At 43.7% G+C, this 26,631-nt stretch overlaps 1 protein-coding gene across 5 annotated transcripts in view; it reads right to left on the bottom strand.

The window, feature by feature from the left end:
* DIXDC1 (DIX domain containing 1) overlaps positions 1-26,631 on the bottom strand; it is a 99,840-nt gene that overhangs the window by 24,214 nt on the left and 48,995 nt on the right. For 4 of the 5 annotated variants that reach the window (XM_015435704.4, XM_015435703.4, XM_015435705.4 and 1 more), the window contains 13 exons: positions 26,408-26,515; positions 20,561-20,673; positions 18,931-19,079; positions 15,688-15,777; positions 14,092-14,145; positions 11,982-12,032; positions 8,815-8,919; positions 8,327-8,380; positions 7,735-7,827; positions 7,583-7,654; positions 6,453-6,542; positions 6,012-6,173; positions 5,422-5,488 (listed from right to left, as the gene is read on the bottom strand). In XM_015435704.4, the coding sequence (XP_015291190.1) occupies positions 5,422-5,488; positions 6,012-6,173; positions 6,453-6,542; positions 7,583-7,654; positions 7,735-7,827; positions 8,327-8,380; positions 8,815-8,919; positions 11,982-12,032; positions 14,092-14,145; positions 15,688-15,777; positions 18,931-19,079; positions 20,561-20,673; positions 26,408-26,515 (1,208 nt within the window). Of the gene's footprint in view, positions 1-5,421; positions 5,489-6,011; positions 6,174-6,452; positions 6,543-7,582; positions 7,655-7,734; positions 7,828-8,326; positions 8,381-8,814; positions 8,920-11,981; positions 12,033-14,091; positions 14,146-15,687; positions 15,778-18,930; positions 19,080-20,560; positions 20,674-23,602; positions 24,169-26,407; positions 26,516-26,631 lie in introns of those variants that run through there. The other variant, XM_005579606.5, reaches the window with a different exon arrangement.

The raw sequence follows: 26,631 nt of genomic DNA, 5'->3' as shown, positions 1-26,631 counted from the left end.
AATATTGTAGTAAAATTCACCATTTTAACCTTTTTAAGGTGTGCAATTCAATGGCATTTAGTACATTTAAAATGATGTGCAAACAACCACCATTATCCAGTTCCAGAACACTGTCATCATCCCAAAAGAAAATCTGTATGCACTGAGTGGTTATTAGCTATTCCTCCCTCACTCCTGACCCTGGAATCTGGCTAACCCACTCTACTTTCTGTCTCTATGGATTTGCCTTTTCTGGACATTTTATATAAATGAACTTATACAATATGTGCCCTTTTGTGTCTGGCATCTTCCACTTCGCATAATGTTTTCCAGGTTCATTCACGTTGTAGCATGAATCAGTGCTTCATTCCTCTTTATAGGTGAATAATACTCCACTGTATGCATATATTAGAATTGGTCTATCCATTCATCAGTTGATGGACATCTGAGGTGTTTCTACTTTTTGAATATTGTGAATATGACTGCTAGGCACATAGACGTACATGTTTTTTTGAACTCCTATTTTCAGTTCTTTTGGGTCATATGGTAACTCCATGTTTAACTTTTTAAGGAAGTGCCAAACTGTCTTCCATAGCAGCTGCGCCATTTACATCCCCAGAGCAATGTAGGACAGCTCCAACTTCTCCACATTCTCACCGACACTTATTATTCTCCATTTTTGGCACCATTTAGTAGGTGTAAGGTGGTGTCTCACTGTGGTTTTGATTTGCATTCCCCTAATGACTAATGATTTTGGGCATCTTTTCATGGGTTTATTGGCCATTTGTTTTTGTTTTTTTTTGTTTTGTTTTTTTTTTAGACAGTATCTCGCTCTGGTGCCATGCTGGAGTGCAGTGGCACAATCTCAGCTCACTGCAACATCAACCTCCCAGGTTCAAGCAATTCTCCTGCCTCACCCCCCGAGTAGCTGGGACTATAGGCGCGCACCACCACACCCAGCTAATTTTTGTATCTTTTTTTTTTTTTTTTTTTTTTTTTTTTTTGAGACGGAGTCTCGCTCTGTCACCCGGGCTGGAGTGCAGTGGCCGGATCTCAGCTCACTGCAAGCTCCGCCTCCCGGGTTCACGCCATTCTCCTGCCTCAGCCTCCCGAGTAGCTGGGACTACAGGCGCCCGCCACCTCGCCCGGCTAGCTTTTTGTATTTTTTAGTAGAGACGGGGTTTCACCGTGTTAGCCAGGATGGTTTCGATCTCCTGACCTGTGATCCGCCCGTCTCAGCCTCCCAAAGTGCTGGGATTACAGGCTTGAGCCACCGCGCCCGGCAAATTTTTGTATCTTTAGTAGAGATGAGGTTTCACCACATTGGCCAGGGTGGTCTCTATCTCCTGACCTCATGATCTGCCCACCTCAGCCTCCCGAAGTGCTGAAATTACAGGTGTGAGCCACCGCACCTGGCCGGCCATTTCTTTATCTTCTTTGGAGAAATGTCTATTCAAGTATTTTGCCCGTTTTCTCTTCGGTTGTTTGTCCTTTTGCTGTTGAGTTGGAAGAGTTTTTTATATATTCTGGATCCTAGATCCTTATCAGACAATATGATTTGCAAATATTTTCTCCTATTCTGTAGGTTGTCTGCTTACTTTCTCGATAGAGTTCTTTTATACAAAAAAGTTTTTAATTTTGATGAAGTCCAGTTTTATCTTTTTTCTATTTATTTATTTTATTATTATTATTTTTGAGACAAAGTCTCCCTCTGTAGCCCAGGCTGGAGTGCAGTGGTGCAATCGCAGCTAGCTGCAACCTCTGCCTCCCAGGTTCAAGTGATTCTCTTGCCTCAGCCTCCTGAGTAGCTGGGATTACAGGTGCCCACTACCACACCCACCTAATTTTTGTATTTTTAGCAGAGATGGGGTTTCACCACGTTGGCCAGGCTGGTCTCAAACTCCCAATCTCAGGTGATATACCCACCTCGGCCTCCCAAAGTGCTGGGATTACAGGCATAAGGCACTGTGCCCAGGCCAATTTTATCTTTTTTCTTTTGTTGCTCATGCTTTTGATGTCCTATCTAAGAATCCACTGCCAAATCCAAGGTCACGAATATTTTCCTCTATGTTTTCTTCTAAGAACTTTATAGCTTTAAGCTCTTATATTGAAGTCATTGATCTATAGTCTGAGTTAACTTTTGTATATGGTGTGAAGTAGGGGGTCCCATTTCATGGAAATATCCAGTTGTCCCAAGCACTATTGGTTGAAAAGAACATTCTGTGGTTATATGAGTTTTTATATGAACTCTCAATTTGATTTCACTAATCTATTATTTTACTTTAAATCTGAAATAATTATTGTTTTCCCTTAAGAGTAAACGGCAAGAAAGGAATTGGGTTCAGAAAGTACATTACTCTTTCAGGAAATTTAATTATGTTGAAAAGGAAAGAGAAAGGGCACAGCCAGAGGGGAATGAGAAGCATTTGCCTTGCATCTCTCATATGCTCCACAGTACACTAGATGATTTCATTTCATTTCATTTCATGCTCAAATTCTTCAATATTACTTTGGTTCCATAAAAAAGGAAACTAAGATTCAGTGACATTAACATTTTGCCCATGGTCACACACTGTGCTGAATGGCAGAGCCAAAACTGTACCCTAGATCTGTTTGATTGTATATTCTGTATTTTTCCCTCTCTATTATTTTGTGTCCAGTTTTGGACATGACTTTACAGTGCCTTGGGACCTACAGAGAGAGAGATCTAGTTTACATTTAAAAATATAGTACTAGGCTGGGCGCAGTGGCTCATGCCTGTAATCCCAGCACTTTGGGAGGCCGGGGCAGGTGGATTGCCTGAGCTCAGGAGTTCAAGACCAGCCTGGGCAACACAGTGAAACCCTGTCCCTACTAAAATACAAAAAATTAGCCGGGTGTCGTGGCACGCGCCTGTAATCCCAGACACTCGGGAGGCTGAGGCAGGAGAATCGCTTGAACCCGGGAGGCAGAGCTTGCAGTGAGTTGAGATCATACCACTGCACTCCAGCCTGGGCAACAGAACAAGACTCTGTCTCAAAATGAATTAAAAAAAATAAAAAATAGTACTGAAGCTCAGAAAAGAACTGAGATTTGAGATAAAACATAAAAATAATCGGCACACAAGTGTAGTTAAAGCCAGGGAGTGGAAGAGATCACTTGATGCCGAAGACAATATGAAAAGCCTTAGGTTTAGGCTTCAATTGGATGGAATCTCAGGACACGTCAACATTCAAGAATTAGAGCAGAATAAAATGAGATTCAGGAAGGACTAGAAGGAAAACTCAGTATTGACTTCACTACCTGCCAGTGGCAAATCGAACTTGTTCATCTCTATATCTCCAGCATCTAATGTTGATGGTGAATAATGGATGCTCAGTAAATATGTTAGATAAATATCTGAATGACACTGAAACTGAAGAAGAAGAAAGTTTCCAGGAGACTTTTAGAGAATAGTCAATGCTTTTGAAAAGACAATGAAAGATAAGGTTTAAAAAGTAACCACTTGATTAGGCAACAAAAAAGTCAACAGTGACCCAGCCAGAAGAACACGAAGCAGAGTAACAGATAAAAGACTGTAGTGGGTTCAGTAGTGAACAGGAAGTGAGGAAGAAAAGAGAGCACGTATAGACCATTCTTTTAAGAATTTTGATGTAGAGGAATAAGAGAAATAAGTCAGTAGCTAGAGAGCTGGCCAGAGTTACACAAGTTTTTGTATTTTCAGGTAAGAGACATTTCAGCTTGTTTGTGAATACAGATATCACTGGAAGCATTAGATTAACAACTTAGTTTTCAAGCAGCTGTAGATTTATTTGTAATATTTTAAATACTATATATGCGCAAAGTAATTTTTCTAGGGGGGAGTTTATTATACTTAAAAAAGAAATTTCTAAGTACACCTATTTATATTGGCAGTTTACACTAATCTGAAGAAATCAATGAACACAATAATAAAAAAAATCTTCTCCAAACAATAGAAACGACTATTTTGTAACACTGCTAGAAAAGGAAACTGGAACTAATTCTGGTAATAAAATAATTCATTGCCAACATGGCGAAACCCCATCTCTACTAAAAATACAAAAATTAGCCAGGCGTGGTGGTGCACGTCTATAATCCCAGCTACTGGGGAGCCTGAGGCAGGAGAATCACTTGAACCCGGGAGGCAGAGGTTGCAGTGAACAGAGATCGCGCCACTGCACTCCAGCCTGGGCAACAAGAGCGAAACTCCATCCCCCGCCGCTAAAAAAAAAAAAAAAATTGTTTCATTCCCAGCATAGATACCTCATCCAAGAGGAAAAGATATCTGGGATCAGAGGTTTGAAATGCTATTTTATTTACTCTACAAAAAAATTTTACATTTCATATTTTTGCAAGTATTTTCAGTAGTTTAATTTAGGTTTCTTAATGTGCTTTTAAAAATTTATATGTAACATACAAAACTGTTTCTAGTCAGCTTTTTACTATTTGGTTTTTATAAATTATTGTTTAGACACCTTTCGATTAGGCTTGATTAAAAAATAAGAAAATGTGAACATTACTAAGCCACAAAAGGCAAAATACAAACTAAAATAGGAATTACCAGGCAGGGTAGCTTTCCAACAAGTTTGAACAAATGGGAAAAAATATAGAGTGGGCATGGAGCAGGTTAAAATGCACTTTCTAGCCATGGCCACTAGATGGTGCAAACATTTTGCAGGACTTAAACTAAATGCCTTAAGCACTCAAAGTTTTTTGTTTTGTTTTGTTTTGTTTTTTTGAGATGGAGTCTCTGTCGCCCAGGCTGGAGTGCAATGGCGCAATCTTGGCTCACTGCAACCTCTGTCTCCTGGGTTCAAGTGATTCTCTTGCCTCAGCCTCCTGAGTAGCTGAGATTACAGGCGTGTGCCACCACACCTGGCTAATTTTTGTATTTTTAGTAGAGATGGGGTTTCACCATGTTGGCCAGGCTGGTCTTGAACTCCTGACCTCAGGTGATCCGCCCGCTTCAGCCTCCTAGAGTGCTGGGATTACAGGTGTGAGCCACCGCACCCAGCCTCAGCGCTCAAAGTTTTAAGAGTATCTCCAAATAAATTAAATGCCTTGCTTCAAGGAAGAAGTGGAAATTTTTTTTGTGCTATCTGGGAGTGTAGGAAAATTTATGTATGTATGTGTATTTGTTGTTTTATATTTTGCTTTTTCAGCATAAATGTTTTGAGCTTGTATGTTCTTCAAAGATATTTTAGCCTCTCTGAGTCAACAGCATCCTGCCTGCACGTGGCTAAATGGCACTGGGGGTGATGATGGCATATGTCTTCATGGTCTTAGAACTAACTCAATTCCAGTATTTCTACAGAAACAAAATAGTATAAAAGTGAAGTACTACAAGAAAAATTATATCCCCAAAATATTGGTAGTATGAAAAATACTAAATTCCTGGTCTAATATGCTAGGAGTCCCTACTGAGCAAAAATGGGTACTTACTTGAATTAGGGGGCCAGGACTCCCGGTATTCACTACCTACTTGAGTTCTGGGTGACTTGACCCGAACCTGCGGAGCCACACAAAAATCACAAGAGTTATGATCAATGGGAGAATTTAACCAAGAAATTTAAATCATAAAAGTGTGCTTAAAATACTACATATTTTTCTACCACCTCTTCCACAACATATAAAATCGAATATATTTATCCTAACAATAAACAATAATAATATATATGAAAGGCTTTCTGGTTTCCAATGTATTTTCCATATATTTTCTCATCTAATGCCAAGCTCATTCAGGGGTAGGTGGGAGGGGAAGAAGCAGTAAAGGGAGACCCTGTGGGGTCAAGAGCCACAATCCTTACACAGCTACAGTTTCTGGGAGCCAGTGTGACCATGAACTCCTTCTCTGGATTGTCATACCATAATGAATAGTCAGTTCCACTGAGAGAAAAACTAATGGAGAAAAACAACTCTAACCTTTAACAGGGTCTTGTATCTCTTCACACTGCCTTCCTCTCAATTAACATTCTTAAAACCCGGCTTTCTCAGGAGCTTGCCTAAGAGAGACACCACAGCAAGAAGGTTACCTTTCTTTCTTGTTTCTTCTGCGTCTCCATAACGTGCAGGCGCTCCATGAGGCTGGAGATGCCCTGCTCCAAGCTGTCAATGGTGTGGTGCTGAGGATCGTGCCCACTGAAGCTGTTGCGCAGGCTGCGGAGAGCATCTCGAACAAGCTGCAGGTCGCTGGTCTGTGGGCAAAAACAAGGTGCTGCTGGCATGGCCCGGTGCCACATCCCAACCACTGGGCTGAAGTTTCCAGAAGAGATTTCTTTTTCCCCCACAGAAGCAGGCCTATGGTTTCTCCACTAATTCTTAATTTTGTATAGCAAGTGCCTCACATCTTTACACACTCCACAGATCCAGGAATTAGGGAACTGGAATATAAAAGGCCTCATCCACTGGCCGTGGGTTTGGCACTCTTTGGTTTCAGTGAGAAATGGCAGGTCTCCGTCAATCCAGGTACCTACCCCTCTGTTGCTGATTGAAGCAGCTCCTTTTCCTGCTGTTGGAAGGAGAAAACCATTGCTTTGAGAGTTGTGACTGTTGTAGTTGGTCACCTATAGCAGCATGAAGAAATGTTGCTTGTTAAAGGGAGAATTGTAAACTAGATGTGCTGTCTTATTTTTCTTCTTTACATTTATCAGTTCCTGACGGAGTATATAATTGTCTGTTTGTTTAATGGCTCTCTTTATTAAAATGTATCGTTCTTAAGTATAGATTTTTTTCCCCTTTTGGTCACTGCCATATGCCCAGCACTTGACACTTAGTACGCATTGTTGGATGTGAATGAAGGAAATGCTAACCTCCACCTGGAGGCCACAACCTAGCCTCTGCCACAGCACTGGAGAGCCTCAGAATGCTGCTCCAGCACTGTCTGGCTTTGCTTCAGTAATTTAAAAATAATGCTGAATATATATATATATGTTTTGTTTTGTTTTTTGGGACAGAGTCTTGCTCTGTCACTCAGGCTGGAGTGAAGTGGTACAATCTCAGCTTATGGCAACCTCTGCCCACCGCCCCCCCTCCGGGTTCAAGCGATTCTCCTGCATCAGCCGCCTGAGTGGCTGGGATTACAGGCCCGTGCCATCTTGCCTGGCTAATTTTTGTATTTTTAGTAGAGACGGGGTTTCACCACATTGGCCAGGCTGGTCTCAAACTCCTGACCTCAAGTTAGCCACCTGCCTTGGCCTCCCAAAGTGCTAGGATTACAGATGTGAGCCACTGTGCCAGGCCATGATGAATATTTTTTGAGTCTGACTCTATGCCAAGTGGATCCAACAGGACTGTGCTTAGTTATTTATGTGGATTACCTCATATATTCTTCATAATGACGGACTGAATCACTATTATTTCCATTTTCCAAATAAGCCCTATTTCTAAGGTTCAGAAGATAAGCAACTGAAGGCCACACAACGTAGGAGTGGTAAAGGTAGAACATGAAACCAGATTTTCTTATTCTGGAACCTGTCCTCTTAACTAGCTCAACATAGAGTCTCCTAACAAACGAGCCTGTGGCCTTGGTTCAGCTCTGAGTCAGAAACACCATCGCCCCGTTTGCTTCATAAATGTGGGAGGGAGAACACAGGGTCTAGGTTACCTCATCTGCCTCTCTTTTCATACAGTGAGCCAAGAGGACATCTTTGTGTTCTAGCTCTCGCTCTAGATCCACCTGCAAAACAGACACTAAATCAGAAAAGGATTTCTTTGGGCCAAAGGGGCAGGAGAGTCAGGGGCTGAATATGTTCTGACCTGGTGGTAACTGGCATCAGAGAGTTTCCGGAGTGCTTCTTCTAACTTGGCCTGGTGCTGCTGAAGGAGGCGATCCTTCTGCCCCAGCTCTTTCTGCAACAGAGATAGAGCTTTCAGATGAGTGGCAAAACCAGGGGCACTGAAAAGTTCCCCTCTGTAATATAACTTCCACTCAAGTAAAGTAGAGCCTCAGGAAAAGTAGAGCCTCTTTCCTCAGAACATACCAGGAAGACTTTACACACCATAATAGTCTTACATAGTGCAAAGGATTCTTCAAGAGTAATGAAGAAGGGAACTGTCATTTGTAGGAGGACCAGTATGAGCCATTCATACTAGTCAGAGATAAAGGTAAGACTAGAACTGAAGTTTCTAGACCCCTCGTCCTGTACTCCCTCTCCTAGCTGTGCCATCTATTCTTCAGGGCTAGTGCATCAGGGGACACAGAAAAATGCTTCCTTCTAAAAAGCAAGGATAAAAAAATAATTAAAAAGCAAGGATGAAAATAGAATACTTAAGTGCTTTTTGAGCAACAATAATGGGCTGTTCATGAAAGGTCAGTGGAAGGCATTTCCAAACTGATATTCACTCTTACTTTATATTCTCCCAAGAGCCGGTTCCTCTCATCTAGCTTCCTCTGCAGATCCACCTGCAAGGATAAGAAAGAATTCATGGTACGCAGGTACTGCCTGCTAATCCTCAAGGAAACCAGCTACTTAGTAACCATAGTTAATGCTGGCAGTTAACAGTATGCAGCACAGAGAGGGTATGATGGTAAAAATACACAGCTGCTCTCCATGTTGTTAGTGAAGTAATTAGACTGTAGAACCACAATTTTGCCTCGGTATCTCAGTGTCCTCAAAGTTGAAGAGGAGATCAAGGACCTTCCTGCCCAGTATGATGTGGGCTTTCACCTAGGAACAGAGATGAGTCTAATGGGGAATAAAAATAATTGCAGACACTTAGGGCAGGCATCCCAGAAGCAAGATAAGAGATTAGGATGGCCAGTCTAATAGCACTTCATGCACTAGCCTGTTCTGCTAATGGGGCTCACTGAGGTCAAGGCTCATTCATTTAACTCACATTCTGGTTGTGCAGCTCATCTTTGTCCATATTTGCCCTCAGTAGCTCTTGTTTGAGCTGAAGAACAGATGTGTCCTGCTGAGTCAATCTCTGCTGCAAGGCATCCTAGGGGAAAAAGCATACTAATTACTGTTGTCACAATTCATCAATCAGCCAGTTGTTATTACAAATTACTAAACCCTTTAATGTGTTTCCAGCATTCGTTATGGCAGACTGGAAGACAAATGGAGTAAAAGGGTCTTGCCACGAGTTGCTGAGGAGGGGTTTTTCTGTCCCCCTCTAGGAAACTGGCATCCAGACCAAAATCCTTTCCACTGTTCTATGAAACTTACTGAAACCTGATTTTTTTCTCTGCTTACTATTCGTCCCCGCCCTCAATCCTGATAGCATGGTGTATTCGAGAGAGAATGACTGGACTTTGGGATCAGAGAGATACAGATTCAAATTATAAAGCTACCACTTACTACTTTTGTGATGTTAACCTTGGACAATGCACTCTACTTTCTCCCACCTGGGCTTTCTCATCTATATCTTGGGCATATAAATACTCAATCTAGAGTAGCTCTTTTTCCCTCTACCTCTCTGCCCAGTCCCCATTTCCTGGAGAGATGGGCCCTATTCATCCCGCCACTCTGTTGTTAAAGAACCCCTGAAATCACTCCCACGCTGGCTTCCAGAGCCTTGCTGCTAACCTGCTTCCAATGGCTTCCAATGCCTAGTCTGGACCAGGATTAGAATTATCTTTCCACTGAGCAGAACTGTTCTTTGATTCATGATTCCTCTTCCCAATTTCCTAGGATCTTAATAGCATTAGGTTTTCTTTCCCTCAGCTTGAACCCTCTTGGTTCCTATCATGCCTAACAAAAGGTGAGCTGGATATCCTTGCTTATAAGGACAGTTAGGACACATTCTATCAACCATGGTGGCTTCAAACAGAACTAATGGACTAGGGCTGCATTCTAATATATTTGTCTTGACTTTTCTCTCTTTACAGACTGCAAAGAAATGGTACAGACTATGAAGAATGTGGGAGCCCATTCTTAATTATACTCTCTGCCATGACAGTACATGGTAAAGGAAGTCTAAGATACCCTTGGCATCAGTAGTTCAAAGGAATATTTCCCAAAATGTGCTCCATGGGACATTAATGTGCCACATGACATTACATGGAAGAAAAGACACTCCTGTGGTTATTAATTCTAAATCATTTTGAGGCCAACCTCTTTACGACAGACCTTTTCAGATCCTTTATATGTTATTATTCACAGTGAGTCTTCAAGACTGCAGAGCATTTCTCAAATTTATCTGACCATGGAACACGTTTGTTTTTTAAAGTGTTTCAAAAGTACTAAGCCTACGAAATATACTTTGGAAAATGTTGCTGAGTGATAACTCTAGTCTAGCCCATCAATGGATATGCAAGGAAGAGGGGAAAAGCAGCAACATAAAAACATCCTCTTCTACTTCTAGGTTTTATTCCACAGATATACTCCCATTTGGGTGAAATAACATATATTCAGGCTGGACATGGTGGCTCACGCCTGTAATCCCAGCACTTTGGGAGGCCAAGGCGTGCGGATCACGAGGTTAGGAGTTCGAGACCAGCCTGGCCAATATGGTGAAATCCTGTCTCTACTAAAAATACAAAAATTAGCTGGGCGTGGTGGCACACGCCTGTAATCCCAGCTACTTGGGAGGCTGAGGCAGGAGAATTGCTTGAACCTGGGAGGCAGAGGTTGCAGGGAACTGAGATCATGCCATTGCACTTCAGCTCTGGGCAACAGAGCAAGACTTCATCTCGGAAAAAACAAAACAACTAATATTCAAGGCTGTTAGACCATTGTTTATATTAGCAAAAACTAGAAATTTTCATATATAATAAATTATTTAGCATATATATGTATGTATACAGTGAAAAACAATGGAATATGATACAGCCATAAAAAAAGACCTAGGAAAGTCTTTAGGTACTACTGACATAGAATGAGCTCGAAGATATACTACTAAGTGAAAAAAAGCAAGGTGTCAAGTTGTATTTCTAGTATACTACTATTTGGGTAAAACCGTGGGGGAAAACGATACACACACATATGTGCTGATAACTGTTAAGATGCATCTAAGAGGTCGGGCGTGGTGGCTCACACCTGTAATCCTAGCACTTTGAGAGGCCGAGGCGGGTGGATCACCTGAGGTCAGGAGCTCAAGACCAGCCTGGCCAACATGCTAAAATCCAGTCTCTATTCAAAATATAAAAAGTAGCTGGGTGTGATGGTGCACACCTGTAATCCCAGCTACTTGGGAGGCTGAGGCAGGAGAGTCACTTGAACCCGGGAGGCGGAGATTGCAGTGAGCCAAGATCGCGCCACTGCACTCCAGCCTGGGCGACAGAGTGAGAGTCCATGTCAAGATTTAAAAATAAATAAATAAAAAAAGATACCTCTAGGAAAGAGAACTAGGTGACTGAGGGGACAGCTGGCAGGCAGACTTTTCATGGTTTATCTTTTTATACCTTTAAAATTATTTGAATGTTAGTTAATTATTCAAAAACAAAGTAAATAACAATTTTTTAAAGGATATTCTTTTTTATTTTTCTTTTTTTTTGAGACGGAGTCTCGCCTTGTCACCTAGGCTGGAGTGCAATGGAGTGATCTCAGCTCACTGCAACCTCCTCCACCTGGATTCAAGCGATTCTCCTGCCTCAGCCTCCCAAGTAGCTGGGATTACAGGTGCTGCCACCACGCACAACTAATTTTTTTGTATTTTTAGTATAGACAGGGTTTCACCATGTTGGCCAGGCTGGTGTCGAACTCCTGACCTCGTGATCTGCCCGCCTCGGCCTTCCAAAGTGCTGGGATTACAGGCATGAGCCACGGCGCCTGGCCCTAAAGGACATTCTTTCACATTGAAGAGGGTTCTTTTACATATAGAGACAATCAAGGTGGCACAGATGGAAATGGCAGCACCGTGAATCATAACCACTAGAAATAAGCCTCAGCAAATCAAAGGTATATTCCTCGACATGTCTCACTTCCCTCCCACAAAGCCCTTTCTTTACCAATAGCACAGAGCTACTAAAGGTCCACAGAAAATTCCACCTCTCACCACTCACCAGCAGACTACTTTACATTGCAGAGACTATTTAAAGAATTAAATGTCTTCTTTTTTACCTTTATCCCCTGTAAGTTTCTGGCTTCTTGTTTACATTTCAGCAGCTCCTTCTGCAAACCAAATATAGTTAGATCAGATGGTGACATCTGGGTTGCTTCAGACTGCATTACCTCATTCTGTCGGCAAGAGGACAAAACCCAGTTGATCATTCCATGAAAAATTAACCCTCTACTAAGGCAGACAACAGCTCTGGTCCAGTGAGCAGTACAGGCTGATCCACAGAAACAAGAAGAGAACCATTCTGTTCTTCTCTGCTGGCACCCAGGCTCAACTGCTCAGGTAGAGAAGAGTTGCCAAGAAAGAAGATACCCCATCATTCCCACAGGCTCTCATTTCTATATTTAGCAATCTTCACCAACAGGAAAACCTAATTATAATAATCTAAATCCCTCTCACTAAATATATGATATCTAAATATGCCTACCCCCAATGTCATTAAATAATTGTATCTATTCTTAATGTTCAGCAAAAGGTTGGAGTGTTTCTTTGTGAGTCAAACAAAAACACATTTCAACTAATAATGAAATACTGAGTAATTAACATTCCCTTACAATAGATAAAATATATGTACACGATTGTCACTAGGAAATAGATTTTAGAAGGGGAACAACCATAACCCAGACCCCGATCTCTTCTCTTCCTATTGTATCACATCAAGAGTTTGCAATTAACATATCTAAACTGGGGATCTGTAACTTGGACTCCACAGATAGGCTCAAAAGTTGCTCTATTAGGCTGGGAACAGTGGTTCATGCCTATATCCCAGCACTTTGGGAGGCCAAGATGGGAGAATCACTTGAGTCCAGGAGTTCAAGACCAGCCTAGGCAACAAGGCGAGAGCAATCTATACAAAAAACACAAAAATTAGCCAGGCATGGTGGTGCATTCCTGAAGCCCCAGCTACTAGGGAGGCTGAGGTGGGAGGATCGCTTGAGGCTGGGAGGTCGAAGCTGCAGCTAGCCATGATCATGCCATGCATGGCATTCAGCCTAGGTGACAGAGTGAGACTCTGTCTCAAAAAACAAACAAATAAAACAAAACAAATAAAAGTTGCTCTATTAAAAATTCATGTTGGCCAGGAACAATGGCTCACGCCTATAATCCCAACACTTTGGGAGGCCAGGGCAGGCAGACTACAAGGTCAGCAGTTCGAGACAAGCCTGGCCAACATAGTGAAACCCCATCTCTACTAAAAATACAAAAATTAACCGGGTATGGTGGCGGGCACCTGTAGTCCCAGCTACTTGGGAGGTTGAGGCAGGAGAATCGTTTGAACCTGGGAGGCGGAGGTTGCAGTGAGCTGAGACCACACCATTGCACTCCAGCCTGGGTGACAGAGCCAGACTCTGTCTCCAAAAAAAAAATTCATGTCTATGAGTATGAGTGCAAACATACATGCATACTTGCAGGGAGAGGGTTAATGGCTTTAGTCATATACTTATGACTGAAAGAAAAGCTAGGAATCACTAACCTAAAATAATTCTGAGAAGTATTTATAAAAAAAGACTGTACTGGTATTAGATACACTTTTTTTTCTTTTAATTTAAGAATAATAACCATGAAATATTTCAAACACACAGAATGGTACAACCAATGACACTATAATTCTATTACCTACCACCAGGATTAAAAAGGTATTACCTTCCTGACATATTTGGGATGTATCTCTCTCTTTTAAGAAAAGACATAATACAGATACAGGAAAGATTCTAATTCTGAAATCCCTTTCCCTCTTGAAGTTGTGTAACATTCCCGTAATGGTTTTTTGTTTTGTTTTGTTTTTTTAGATGGAGTCTCACTTTGTTGCCCAGGCTGGGGTGCAGTGGCACGATCTTTGCTCACTGCAACCTCCTCCTCCCGCGTTCAAGCAATTCTCCTGCCTCAGCCTCCCGAGTAGCTGGGACTACAGATGTGTGCCAGCACGCCCGGCTGATTTTTTGTATTTTTAGTAGAGACAGGGTTTTGCCATGTTAGCCAAGATGGTCTTGATCTCCCGACCTTGTGATCTGCCCACCTCAGCCTCCTGAAGTGCTGGGATTACAGGCGTGAGCCACCGCGCCCGGCCCCCATAATGTTTTTAAGGGGTAAAATAGATATGTCTTGACATACCTTTAAGTCCTGATTCTCCTCCATACTCTGATCCAGACGACTTTGGATTATAATCTGAATATAAGACAAAAAGAGATAGCTAAACACCTATGCCGTGAAGTTCAGAGGCCACTCATTCAACAAATATTTATTGAGCACTACTAGATGCCAGCTCTGTACTGTGGATACAAAGAAGAACCGGAAACAGTTCCTGCTCTCTGATGGAAGCATATGCATCAAGTAGCAGGTAGATCTATGTGGATAAAGCTTAAAATAAGTATGGGTGGGCCAGGTGTGGTGGCTCACATCTGTAATCCCAGCACTTTGGGAGGCCGAGGCAGGCAGATCACTTGAGGTTAGGTGTTCAAGACCAGCCTGGCCAACATGGTGAAACCCCACCTCTACTAGAAATACAAAAATTAGCCAGGTGTGGTGGTATACACCTGTAATCCCAGCTACTCGGGAGGCCGAGGCAGGAGAATCACTTGAACCCAGGAGGTAGAGGTTGCAGTGAGCCAAGATCGTGCCACTGCACTCCAGCCTGGGCAACAGAGCAAGACTGTCTCAAAAAACAAAAAAAAAAAAAGAGGAAGTACGGGGTGGGGGTTGGATGCAGGGGAGGGGGTGGGGTAAAAGGAAGAAGAAATGGCAAGAGATGAAGTTGGAGAGAAATATCAGGGCCAGATCTTGAAAGGCCAGTGAGGGCAATGGGGAATCAATGAAAAGTTTTATGCAGAAGGGTGACAAAATGAAGTCTGTCTTTAAAGCAAATTATTCTTGCTGTTTTACAAAAAATGAATTAGAGGAAGACAGGAGAGGAATCAGGTAAACCAGTTAGAAGGTTGCTAGAATACTGGATGGAGGCTTGATTTTTAAGTGGCTGTGAGAATGGAGAAAACTGGATAAAGAAATTAGAAATGTAAACTGGTAAAACCTGGTGACTGACTGATGTAGAGGAAAAGGATTAAACGATAATATCCAGATTTCTATTTGGTGCATTTAGGTATCCAAAACAGATATCCAAAAGGACAAGTAGCTTTGGTGGTTGGGCAGAGGACAGAAAAACTTTAATTTAGGACTCACTGAAATTTAGATGCTTGTGGGACTTACAAGTGGAGATAATAAGTAGGCAGTTGCATATTGCATACACACATCTAGAACTCCATAGTGAGGGCTGAGCTGGAAATAAATACATGAGAAGCAAGACGGAAGTGAGTGAAGAACTGGAGGCAGATACTACTGCCCAGGTGAATGTTTAAGACACATGAGGGCCTAGACTGGAATGCTGAGGAACACTAACATTAAAGGCACAAGCAGAAAAAGAGAAGCTTCAAAGAGAACTTGAATGTAAACTCCGTAAGAGTCGGGTCTTAGGTCTGTTTTGTTGCTACCATATCTCCAGCATGTTGAAATAGGGTCTGGCATATAGTCAGCACTCAATAAATATTTTTTTGATTAAATGAATGAAGAAGGAAACAATGTTCAAAAATGTAGGAGGAAAACCAGAACTGGTCAAGGAAGACAGCATTTCAAGAAGACATGAACAGCAGTGTCAAATGCTAAACACAAGTCAAATACATACAAATTTAGCGTCCAGTCACAAAAGATGGAGCTCACCAGTTGTTCCTCGGGATTGACACCTGGTTCACAGAAGGCCAAGGGCCTCTCCTGTTCATCTTCAGGTAAGGATCCGTTGAGCAATAAGGCCTAAATAACCGCAAAGGCAGAACGAAACTTAACTCTCCTTCAGATGACTTAGTGCAGAGTTAAGCTCACCCCTAGTTAAAATCACAACTCAGCTTCCTCAAGAAATTTCATCGGTAATTTTTGCTCCTTAGATACTTCCCATTGCTCACCCTGGGACTAGTTCCTTTCATCAGGTCCATGCTCTGGCTCTTTCAGCTCTCTGGACACCTGACTGCTCTGCTTCAAGGTGCCTTGGTCCCAGAAGAAAATCTAAAAACCTTTCTTTCAAAAGAGACACAACACATTTCAAACTGGAGCTGCTCAAACTCAATTTTACCAGGGAGAAAATGATCTAAAAGCAGTGTAGAATCATCGCGGCTTAGAAATGAGTATTATAATGAATTATTTGGAATCCATTTGGAGCACTCACTTGAGTTTGTTTGATTTTTGTTTGTTTTACTGATTCTGCATTTTTACTCCCTAAAGCAACCTGTATAGAACAAGAAGGAAAACACATTTGCAGAGAGATGTCCTCATTCATTTCAGCTCCTGACCCAGGCGGTTTTCATTAGAATATAAGTAGGTGGAATGGGGAGGCAGATTTACCATGAAGCTAAGAAAGCTCCAGCTGTAGGACCCCGCATACATTGCCTCTCCCAAGGTCCTATACCAAATAATAATATAATTATTATTACAATTATTATTATTATTATATTTGGAGACAGAGTCTCACTTTGTCACCCAGGCTGGAGTGCAGTGGCCCAATTTTGGCTCACTGCAATCCAGGGTTCAAGCTATTCTCATGTCTTAGCCTCCCGAGTAGCTGGGATTAGAGGCATGCGCCACCACACCTGGCTAATTTTTGTATTTTTGGTAAAGACAAAGGTTTCGCCATATTGCCCAGGCTGGTCTCAAACCCGTGAGCTCAAGCAATCCACCCGCCTTGGCCTCCCAAAGTGCTGGGATTACAGGCGTGACCCACCATGCCTGGCCTATTCCTAATTATTATATTCATAATTTTGTAATCTTATTCTTCAAGAAGCCCCCCTGCACACACACAAATTATATATTTTAGGACTTGCAAAACTTGGATCTGTCCCTGCAGGTGAGTATCTATCAGATCAGTGAAAGACTGAAAAATGTGACCCCATTTTATATCTGAAACAATTCTGTCTTGATTCAAAAGAGATGAGTTACAGAAGCTGTTTCCTATTTCAATAAACAACACAAATTCAGGTGGGCGAGGTGGCTCACACCTGTAATCCTAGAACTTTGGGAGGCCGAGGCGGAAGGATCCCTTGACGGTAGGAGTTTGAGATCAGCCTGGGCAACATAGTGGGACCGTCTCTACAAAAAATTAAAAAATTAGTTGAGCATGATGGCGCATGCATGTGGTCCCAACTACTCAAGAGGCTGAGGTGGGAGAATCACTTGAGCCCAGGAGACCAAGGCTGCAGTGAGCCATGATCATGCCACTGCACTCCAGCCTGGGCAACAGAGCGAGACTCCGTCTCAAAAATAAATAAATAAATAAAATCCAGCCAGTGGCTGATCTGCCATATGCTAATAATAAAATTTGAGTAAGTCAAATGAATTTGGCTATCTCATGTGTCATGGCAACAGGTACAGACACGTGTCATGGCAACAGGTACAAGAGGCCGCAGGGAGCTAAGGGAGTTCAACATTATGGAAATATCAACGATAATGGCAAAACTGTTCAAAGGGTTCTAACTAAGGAATACTAATAAGTCAGAAATCTTGGATGTGGCTTAGCATGCAACTTGTTAATCACTGAAAAGAGTTAAGAAGCCCAGTGGATGCTGTGAGCCCTTTTGTATTCTACAATGGAACTGAATTCTCATTGTGATCATGTGGCTGTGAATTAAAACTCTTCTGTTTGCAGGGAATATTAAGATGCTGACTTTCTGCCTGTCAGTTCTCTTCTTTTTCTGTCTAATCTGCCACCAAATTTCTCCCAGACTAAGAAATGCAAACAAACTTTGAGCCAAACTGATGAATATCTATGTTCATATAATGCAAATCATCCTGGGAACAACCTGGTTGGGTATAATCTCGAAGTTCTCCATGACATACTTCCTATGCAAGCAAAACACACACAAAAACATTCCATTAACGTATTCGTTAATGGAGTGGCAGAAAAGAGATCTAAAAGGTCTCATAAGCCAGCCATTTTAAAAATACAGAGCAAATGAAGTTTGGGAATGTTTATGCAGGAAACATTCCTCCCATACTTCTCAGTTTCTGGGGCATACATTATGCAAATTGCTTTACCATAGCACCAATCTCCTTTTTTTTTAGGAACCCTTTGTGTCCCCACCCTGTTGCAGGCTAGCTGGGAGCACGCCCTCCACTGCCTGCCGGCTGCCAGAGCCACACACATAATGTGGGCTTTGTTTATGTGTCCATAAATATTTGACAATTCAGAAGCACTGCAGTTCCCAGCACAAACAGAAAGGAATATTCCTAGGCAATTTCAGGGTCATCAGCACACTAAGGACTCCCCCAAACAGAGACAGACACACAAAGACAGGAATGAGGGGGTCACTCAGGGTGGGAACTATGTCAAGTGGGTCAGTCCCTGGGGTAGATTTGCCAAGCTGGCACCTACAGGTATAGGAAAAACTGAAGGGCTTTTGTTGCTCAAAAAAAACCTCTTCTACCTGACCATTATGCCTTGGCATCCATTTGCACATGTATTAGGAGTGAGCTAAATCCCTTAGCTAAACTCAAATGGAAACCTGGCAGCATTACTGGCTCTTACACTCTTCCTGCTACAGAATTCCTAGAAGAAAATTCCTGACTATTCACAGTGCTATTCTTTGGTGAAAGCTGCAATTGCAGGTCGACCGCCACATACTGCGTAGAAGCCTACCTATGTAGCAGAGCGTCAACAATAAGGACTTGATAGGGATCAGTAATGGCTCCTGGGCTTGCTGAAATCTTAAGCACTCTGCTATGAACAGCAGCCCACAAAGTCCATTTAAAGTACTCAAATATAAGGAATTTTCTGCTCTTTCTGTACTACTCCCTATATCTAAACTCCTCACTCAGTTCTGACCTCCTACAAAACTAAAATCAGTTTATTTTCAATTGATAATAGTGACTTAATAATCAATTGGTATAACAAGGGCAAACTACAAGGGCAAGAGCTACCTGTAGTCCTGATATCATTTTCTTTGCTTCTTCCATTTCTTTTTCTAAATATTCTTGTTGTTCCAACAGCTGTTCTTCCCATGAGGTCTCCAGATAGGTTCCAGGGCTCCCTGGCCGCCAGTCTCTAGATAATGGAGACTCTGTCTCCTCTATAAAATGAAAAGAGGGAAAACAGTTCATGTTGAAGAAAACTGATTTCCGGCAGAAAGCGTTCACAGGGTAGCGTTCACAGGTTCAGGTCACCTGCGTTCTGAACCTGTTCTCACAGCACAGACTGGACTCTCCACCAGGTGGGGTTGTGAGGCATAAAGAACTGGCTATGAGCTCAGGCCTCAGGCTCACTTGGTGCTAGAACAATCTATCCTCTTTTAAAACACTTAGGAAGTAGAAGATTTCCTCCATGGGAGCCTTGGTATGCGCCACACAGACTTTACCCTTGATTCTTAGAACTGGCATTCCAAGAGCCTGATTTTTGCCAGGTACAAAGAGAGGAGCTGTCAGATGAATGAAAACAAAATCTTACTGGTTACTCTGAAGGTTTAGTGGGGAGACCTCAATTCAATATTCCTTTGACCACTCGGTCGTAACTGGACCACTTTCATACAGAATACTGTGTGAGTCACACAGCAAACAAACCAGTAAAAACAAACCTGCACAAACTGTTTAGCATCACATTTATTTTCCTAGTTTTAAGGTCTCTTTGCTCTGGTTTCCTTGTCTATTTTATACGATCTAATTGTATGTACAGCCATTTAAAATGCATATTCTAGAATTCAGAAAGGCATAAACTCTTTCAGTGAGTTTCTTCATTCATGAGACGAGTATAATAACCCCTCTGGGTTGCCATGAGGATTAAATGAGGTGACTCATGTGCAGAGCCTGCTGGTGCCTGGCCGAGAGGAGCACTCAATAAATGCTCTCCCTCTCTCTCTAAGGCCTCAGGAGTTTTGACTCAGTAACATGACTGACTCTTTGGTACTAATGCCAGGGTTAGACGGGGAGCAGAATACAGAATAATTCAATTACAGTTTTTCTTCTGAGGGCCTCTGTTTCATTACAACTCTTGTGAGTAAATAAAATTCTAAGTCTTGCACTTTGCTTCTTACATGTTTCTCTCTCTATGCAAGAAAAAAAAGAGCAACTGAGACAGAGTATGTAAGTCTAAACAAAGGGAACTGTTGGTCCTTTCTGTAGCTTCATACCAAGCCTGATACAGACCTGCTGTCTACTCTCTGTGTCCTCACAGACACCTCAGCTCATACAATATACTTCTGGTCCCAATTTAAGTTATGTAAGTCCTGCAATTATTTGTGTAAGATAGGAATAATAAAAATGTTTACTTGAGTAAGGCTTTTGACTGCCCCAAAGTCATTTCCTAATTCATAGGCAGCCAGCTGAGAAAGGGCCTGTCTATGCTGCTGCAAGATTTTCGACAGCTAGGACACCAGAAATTACATTCTGCATGAGGATAACCACGTTAATTGACTCAAAGTCATTAGAGCCCTCTAGCGCTGACCCTGCACACACTATGGAGATGGGGAAGGCCAGGGAGCTTATTGGTGGTCAGGACCTCTAAATTCTTCAAGCTGGCTGTTCCTTGAACCAACCCAGGCAGGCGTAGAGATAGTACCTGTTCTGGTCTCTATTCCTTCAGAGGGAATAATCACAAAATCTGCCTTCTCTTCTGACTGGGTTATAATGGACTCACTCTTGGCACTGTGGATTGGACTGGGTGAAGTCAGGCTGTGATTGAAGAAAAAGGAAGAAAAATGATTATTATGAGGAGTTGTTCAGAAAGCAGCTTTCATAATTTATTCCTGAGAACAGGGACATGTTCTTATTCATCTTACTCCTCCATGGCTAACACAGTACTTGGCCCACAGAAAATAAAATATTTAATGATTAACCTTTTGAATGAATGAAATTAATATTGAATAAAGGAATGACCCAGTCCTATAAAGTCTTTTCCACAACAAGGATGCCTTTAAGCCTAATTCATTGAGAAGAGATTTACCAAAATGATGGGTGATCTACCATTCAAGTTTTGTTTTGTTTTACCTCCCACCACCTCTGCCATCACCATCCCTGGGCCCACGTTCAAAGACTGATGCCAGTCTGTGTCTAGTAGCTTTTGGAGCTAGAAGGAAATTTTATTTCCAATACACTGATCTCTCACAGATACAGGCACTACCAGCCAAGTTATCGTGGCAGATCAGCTCTGAGCTGATTACAAAGGAGAGTACAGGGTGGGGGTGGTTCAAGGGGAAAAGTTGCTGGAGAGCGTACATTGCCAGGCTGGGCAGAGGAGCAGTTATATATCAATAACTGAGCTAGAGCATGACAAGGGGAAGATAATATGTCAAAAGGGGAAATACCTGCTAGGGATAGTGGAGTAAGGGTTTACTTGATTTATTCCTATCAAAGAGTTATTTATATTTCTGACACAACACTTTCAAATTGTTCTCAGAATCTTCTCAACAATTCTTAAGGTTTTGTTTTGTTTTATTTTTTTCAGACACGGTCTCACTCTGTTGCCCAAGTTGGAGTGCAGTGGCTCCATCATAACTCATGGCAGCCTCAAACTCCTGGGCTTGAGCAAATCTGTCTCAGCCTCCCGAGCAGCTAGGACTATAGGTGCACATGATGCCTAGCTAATTTTCAAATTATTTTGTAGAGACAAGGTCTCCCCATGTTACCCAGGCTGGTTTCGAACTCCTGGGCTCAAGTGATCCTCTCTCCTCAGTCTCTGTACTGGGATTATAGGCATGGGCCACCATACCTGGCCCTTAAGTTCTGATATAACTACTAGCCTTGGAAGGAACTATGCAGATTTTCAGGGAAGTGTTTTTTCTCCAAAAAAACAGCAAATCTACAAGACAAGATGGGACTGTGAGGCTGGTGCTTCCATGTGACAGGGAAAACGAGTCTCGAGCCATTTCTCTTTGCACTGCACCTTGAGAACATCAGCAATGAAACAATCTCAGGGGCTGAGGGGTCTCCTGGCCCAGCCCCCTCTCAGGAATTCTTTCCAAATCTATCACCCAGACAACAGTGAAAGTGGCTAGGATTCACTGACCCACTTAATGTGCCCCTGAAGTCTCCCAGGCAAATCCTCACAACCACCATCAGGAGTTAACATTTTGTCTTCCTAGAATCCAGTAAAAACAAGAGCCAGGCACGGTGGAGGTAGCCAGGCACTTCAAAAGCGGTGAGGCAGCCTGAGGACTAGTGTCTCATCCTCCTCATTGCCCATATTTTAAGGGCTTTGGTGGGAATGACCTCAACTAGAAATGCATTCTCTTCCTTCTTAGAACTACAGAAAACATTTTAAAGCTTTTAAATTGAAATGCCAACTTAAAGAAAGTTGCTTAACCATTATCTATAGATCTATAACCCAAACAGGCAGAAGGGGTAGGGAGTGGCAAGAAGTGATATTCCAAAATAGCAACTGCTTTCTAGAACTTTCTTATTCATCTTTCACCGCTTAGGCAATCTTGACTTCCAGGCCAACATGAATTCGCTGCTTGAAAAGCTCTCATCCAAGGGTACTATGTCATTCACAAGGAGAATAGATTTGTGCCTGCTCAGGCCTCAGCATTTACCTTCTTAAGAGAAATGGGGATCCAAGCATAGAAAGCGGCCTGCAAGAGCTGCTCATCTTTGAGAAACAAGAAAGCAACACTTTCTCATCTGACAAGGTGCTATGGATGGCATGTTCCACCCTCCGCCTTTGCTGGACCACAGCACGTGTGAGACAAAGTCGAGGAGGAGGGTGCAGTGTGAACCCAGGATGCTAGAAAACTGCTTTCCTAAAAGCACAGACGCATGCTCAGCTCCTTCTCCCTCCTAAGAGAGTTATCTCCCATATAAGGGCAGAAGGAGGCGGATGTCTGGATATCCAACCCCGCTGGGGGAGTGGCAGAGCAGCCAAAGGAAAACAACATTTCTATTTCTTGAATTGAGGCTGCCAATGTGAGGCCACCGAGAGGTGAGACCATGAAACTCGATGGCCAAGTGGAGAGATAAAGGACCTCAGGCAGGAAACTCCCGAGGCACATGTCAGAGCAGGCACCCTGCTGCCTCCCTAAGAAGTACCTCATGGACAAGGAATATGCATTGAATCCTCTGCCCCAGGTCAGAGAAAATATTTTAATGCTAATTAATTATGTATATGACAGGCTCCTCCCTGATTAGCTTAAAAGTTCTATTTTATAAACAAATAATCCCCTATTTAGCATCATAATCCTCTCTGAGGTCAGAGAATGACTGATAGGTCTGGGGTGATACATTTCTTAATTCCCACAGGTCTAATAGCTCTTCTATCTTAATTTACCAGACAAGCAATCCTGCAGCAAAGATACTTCCAAATCCTACTCAAATTAATTTTTTTAAACGGATAATAGGCAATAAGGAAGAGTCCTATATCCTCATGAAGTGCCCTCCCCCACCAAAGACCCTGGCAGGGGCTAGGGCTACTCCTTCTGCCCCCATGCTGGCTCCACTTCCTAAGCCCACCCACCGTATTTTATAGTGATAACCCCTGGTCAGCAGTCGATCCTCCCAACATAGTGCTCCCACCACCCCGCCTGTCTCTGGCCAACAGCATCCTCCAGCCCTGCCCCTGCTCCCACCCTGGCCACCCACTTCCAAAGCCAGAGTGGCTTCAGCTCACCATTTGACTTGCGTCCCTCCCATGGTCCCCCTCCTGCCTCGGGCTTCAGCAAGCCTGCGTCCCCAGGTGAAGTGGGAGGCTGAGAGTCACATCGCTCCCAAATTCAGGCATGTCTCCCCGCGCTGGGGCTGGAAAACGCCTCCACGGGAAGGCCAGCTAGCAGAGCTACTGGCCCGGCTCGCGGGAGAAAGTGGGAACGGTGGCGGCGGCGTCTCGGCCCCAGCGACGGAGATGCTCCAGGCTCTGAAGCGCGCTGTCCCGGCCGCTCAGACTGTGCCGCAGCCCGGCCCCGGCGGAAGCTGCCTCCACTCGCAGGCTGCCGGCCCCTGGCCGCTGCATCTTGGCCTCCGCGGACGCTCGGCGCCGGGCATCCCCCCTGGTGGGGGCATCTCAACCCATCTCCCACTGGGAGGGAGGCTCCCGGCAGCGCAGGCTGCGCCTTGAGTCCCCAGCGGCGATCCCGCTCCGCGCCACCTTCCGGATCCCTTCCTGCCCCTCCCTCTGCTCCCTCCCCGGGCTGTCACAAGCGGCGAGGCAGCCGGGCTCCGACCCAAGCCAGCTCCACTGGCCAACCGACCGCTCTGGACGGAGGTTGAGGGTGCGGGCCAGGGGCGGGGCTGGGCGGGGTTGGGGTGGGGTGGGGGTGGGGGCGTCGACGAGGGATTGGGGGATGCAAGGAGGGGAGACTGGGAGGCTCAGGATAGGCAGGGTAAGAGCCGCGTATTGGCAGAATCAAGAGGAGGGCTCTGGTGGTCTGCCCCGCACCGAAAACCTTGCCTTCTCCACTCTGAGTCCTCCCTTCGTGGACCAGGGGTCGCTTGGACAGGTCAGGCCCGCGTGGGGCTCTGGCCGCTCCTCGGGGTGGAGACTCCGACACTCCCCAGGAAAATTCGCTGAGCACCCATCCCCTCCCACCTTCCCCTCTGGCGTTTGGTGTGTTCTTTTTAACCAAGTAAGGATCATTTTGCTTGGCTACAGTGAGAGGCTGGTATGCGGTTTTCGGTTTTCGGAGCAACAGGCTGGCAGGGCTTCCCCAGGGCGTCTCCGGAGGAGCAGTGGCAGGGGATGAGACACCCAGGGGCTATCCTTCCTTCTGAGCCACTCCCGTCCTGAGCAAGCCACATCTGGGGGCTCCTGAGCTCTTCATGGGTCACAGAGCCACTAAGTGGGCTCCCTGGGAGGCGAGGGCTCAGAATGTGCAGGAACCTGCTGGGTCCCAGATAGCCACAAGAAGCTCTCTCCTTCCCTGGGGACTCACTGAGGAAAAGGCAGCTACTAAGCCAGCATGCCAAAGAGCTGGATGAGGGGTCGGCATTAGAAGAAAATGTCAAAATCGAATAGTGAAAAACAGGGTAAAGCAAACAATTCTCCTCTGGGCCCTCTCCTAGAAAACTGTCACCATTAGCTCACTGCAGCCTGATAGCCAGTGGGCCACTCATTCACACAGTCTCACAGTCTCACAGCCTCCCCTCAGTCCTCCTGCCTTGGAGGAGAAAGCAGGTGCTCTCAGGAAGAAATCCACTCTTCCTCCTATCCCCCAACTCTAGCAGGCACTATCAGGCTTAGAAGAGTGAAAGGCCTGCTGACGTGCAGGAAGCAATAGATCTCATCATACAACAAAAACATCCTGTAATTCTGCTCCAGGTGATAACCTAAGCAGCAAGCAAGGAAGAAATGATTTAGAGTCTCATTAAAAGCACACCTGTTGCTTACTGGGCACGGGGCTTCCTTTTGGGGTGATGAAGATGTCTTCTGAGTGGACAGAGGTGATGGTCGCACCACATTATGAAGATACTAAGTGCCACTGAATTGTACACTTTATAATGTTTAATGGTTAATTTTATGTTAGGTGAATTTTATAAATAAAAAAGAGCCCACCTATTAAATGTAAAAGGCAAAAAGTTAGCATATTAAAATACGAAAAAGAGTTCCATATGACCTCAATAAATTAGGAAATGGTATATCAAAATAGGATGGAATTTTATGAGAAAAAAAGAGAAGAAAGAAAACAAAGACACATAACATACATACAAGAAAAAGAACAAGTAGCCCTAAATAAAGCAGATTACACAGGGTCGGGATAGGAAAGAAAAGGTCATTAGAGCATAAATTATGATTCAGCAACAAAATGAAGTTAGTTAAAATATGATCTGGGGAGTGTTTATAGGAGCATGATTTACATAAGCCAGGAAAGTAATCTTTTTCTGCCACTGATAAGGTTCTTATTAGGGTACTGTATCCTGTTTTGGTCTCTGTACTTGGCTCTAAGGAATACAGACAACTTTTAGCTAGAATCGCAAACATCATTAGCTTGCTCAAATGCATACTAATCAGCCACAGTTCCTGTAGAGGAAAGCTGGAAACATTCTAATGCTCTCAGACAACTCTGCTCAATTTCTATGAGCTTTACACAGACTTTTCAGGCCATACCTTAAGAGTTACACTTAGGCTCAAGGACAGCGCAATGGAACTAGCTATCATAAACACTGGCAGCTGATACGCAAATGTCAGAACCTGGACTGGGCCCTGACAGGTTCCAGCCATGCCCCCATGTGGTCACAGTTAAGCACTGGCACTGGGACTGCACAGATTCCATTTGTGGGAAATAAAGCAGCACCCGACCCTACCTTCCTACCCTCCTACCAGCACAAACCCACAAAGCACTGCTAAGGGGTATGCCTTTAAAGCCAAACATAAACTGAGGAGAGAAAAAGGGCTTAGATGCCTTTTTGCTTGTTGTGTTGTTACTTGAAGCTGAGAACTCCGAGAATCCCCCAGAATTCAGGTTTCAGAGGCCACAGTTACCTGGAGCAGCTGGATTCAGACGGGGACCTTTGTTGCCCTTCATACTGCTGCACTAGGGCCCGCACGCTCCAGTATGGATTCTCAATTTCCTCATCCATGCTGCTGTTCCTAAAGTCAAAGGACACCAGCAAAGGGAGGGTGTCAGTCCTTCAGATCAGATCAACTCAACGAGTACAGATAGACTGCCACTCTGCGAGCAGTATAATAGATGAGTAAGACAAATC

The sequence above is a fragment of the Macaca fascicularis genome, chromosome 14, assembly GCF_037993035.2.
Source record: "Macaca fascicularis isolate 582-1 chromosome 14, T2T-MFA8v1.1".
NCBI classification, from domain to species: Eukaryota; Metazoa; Chordata; class Mammalia; order Primates; family Cercopithecidae; genus Macaca; species Macaca fascicularis.
Note: the sequence above shows the minus strand (reverse complement) of the source record. Positions and strands in the feature narration are given on the sequence as shown.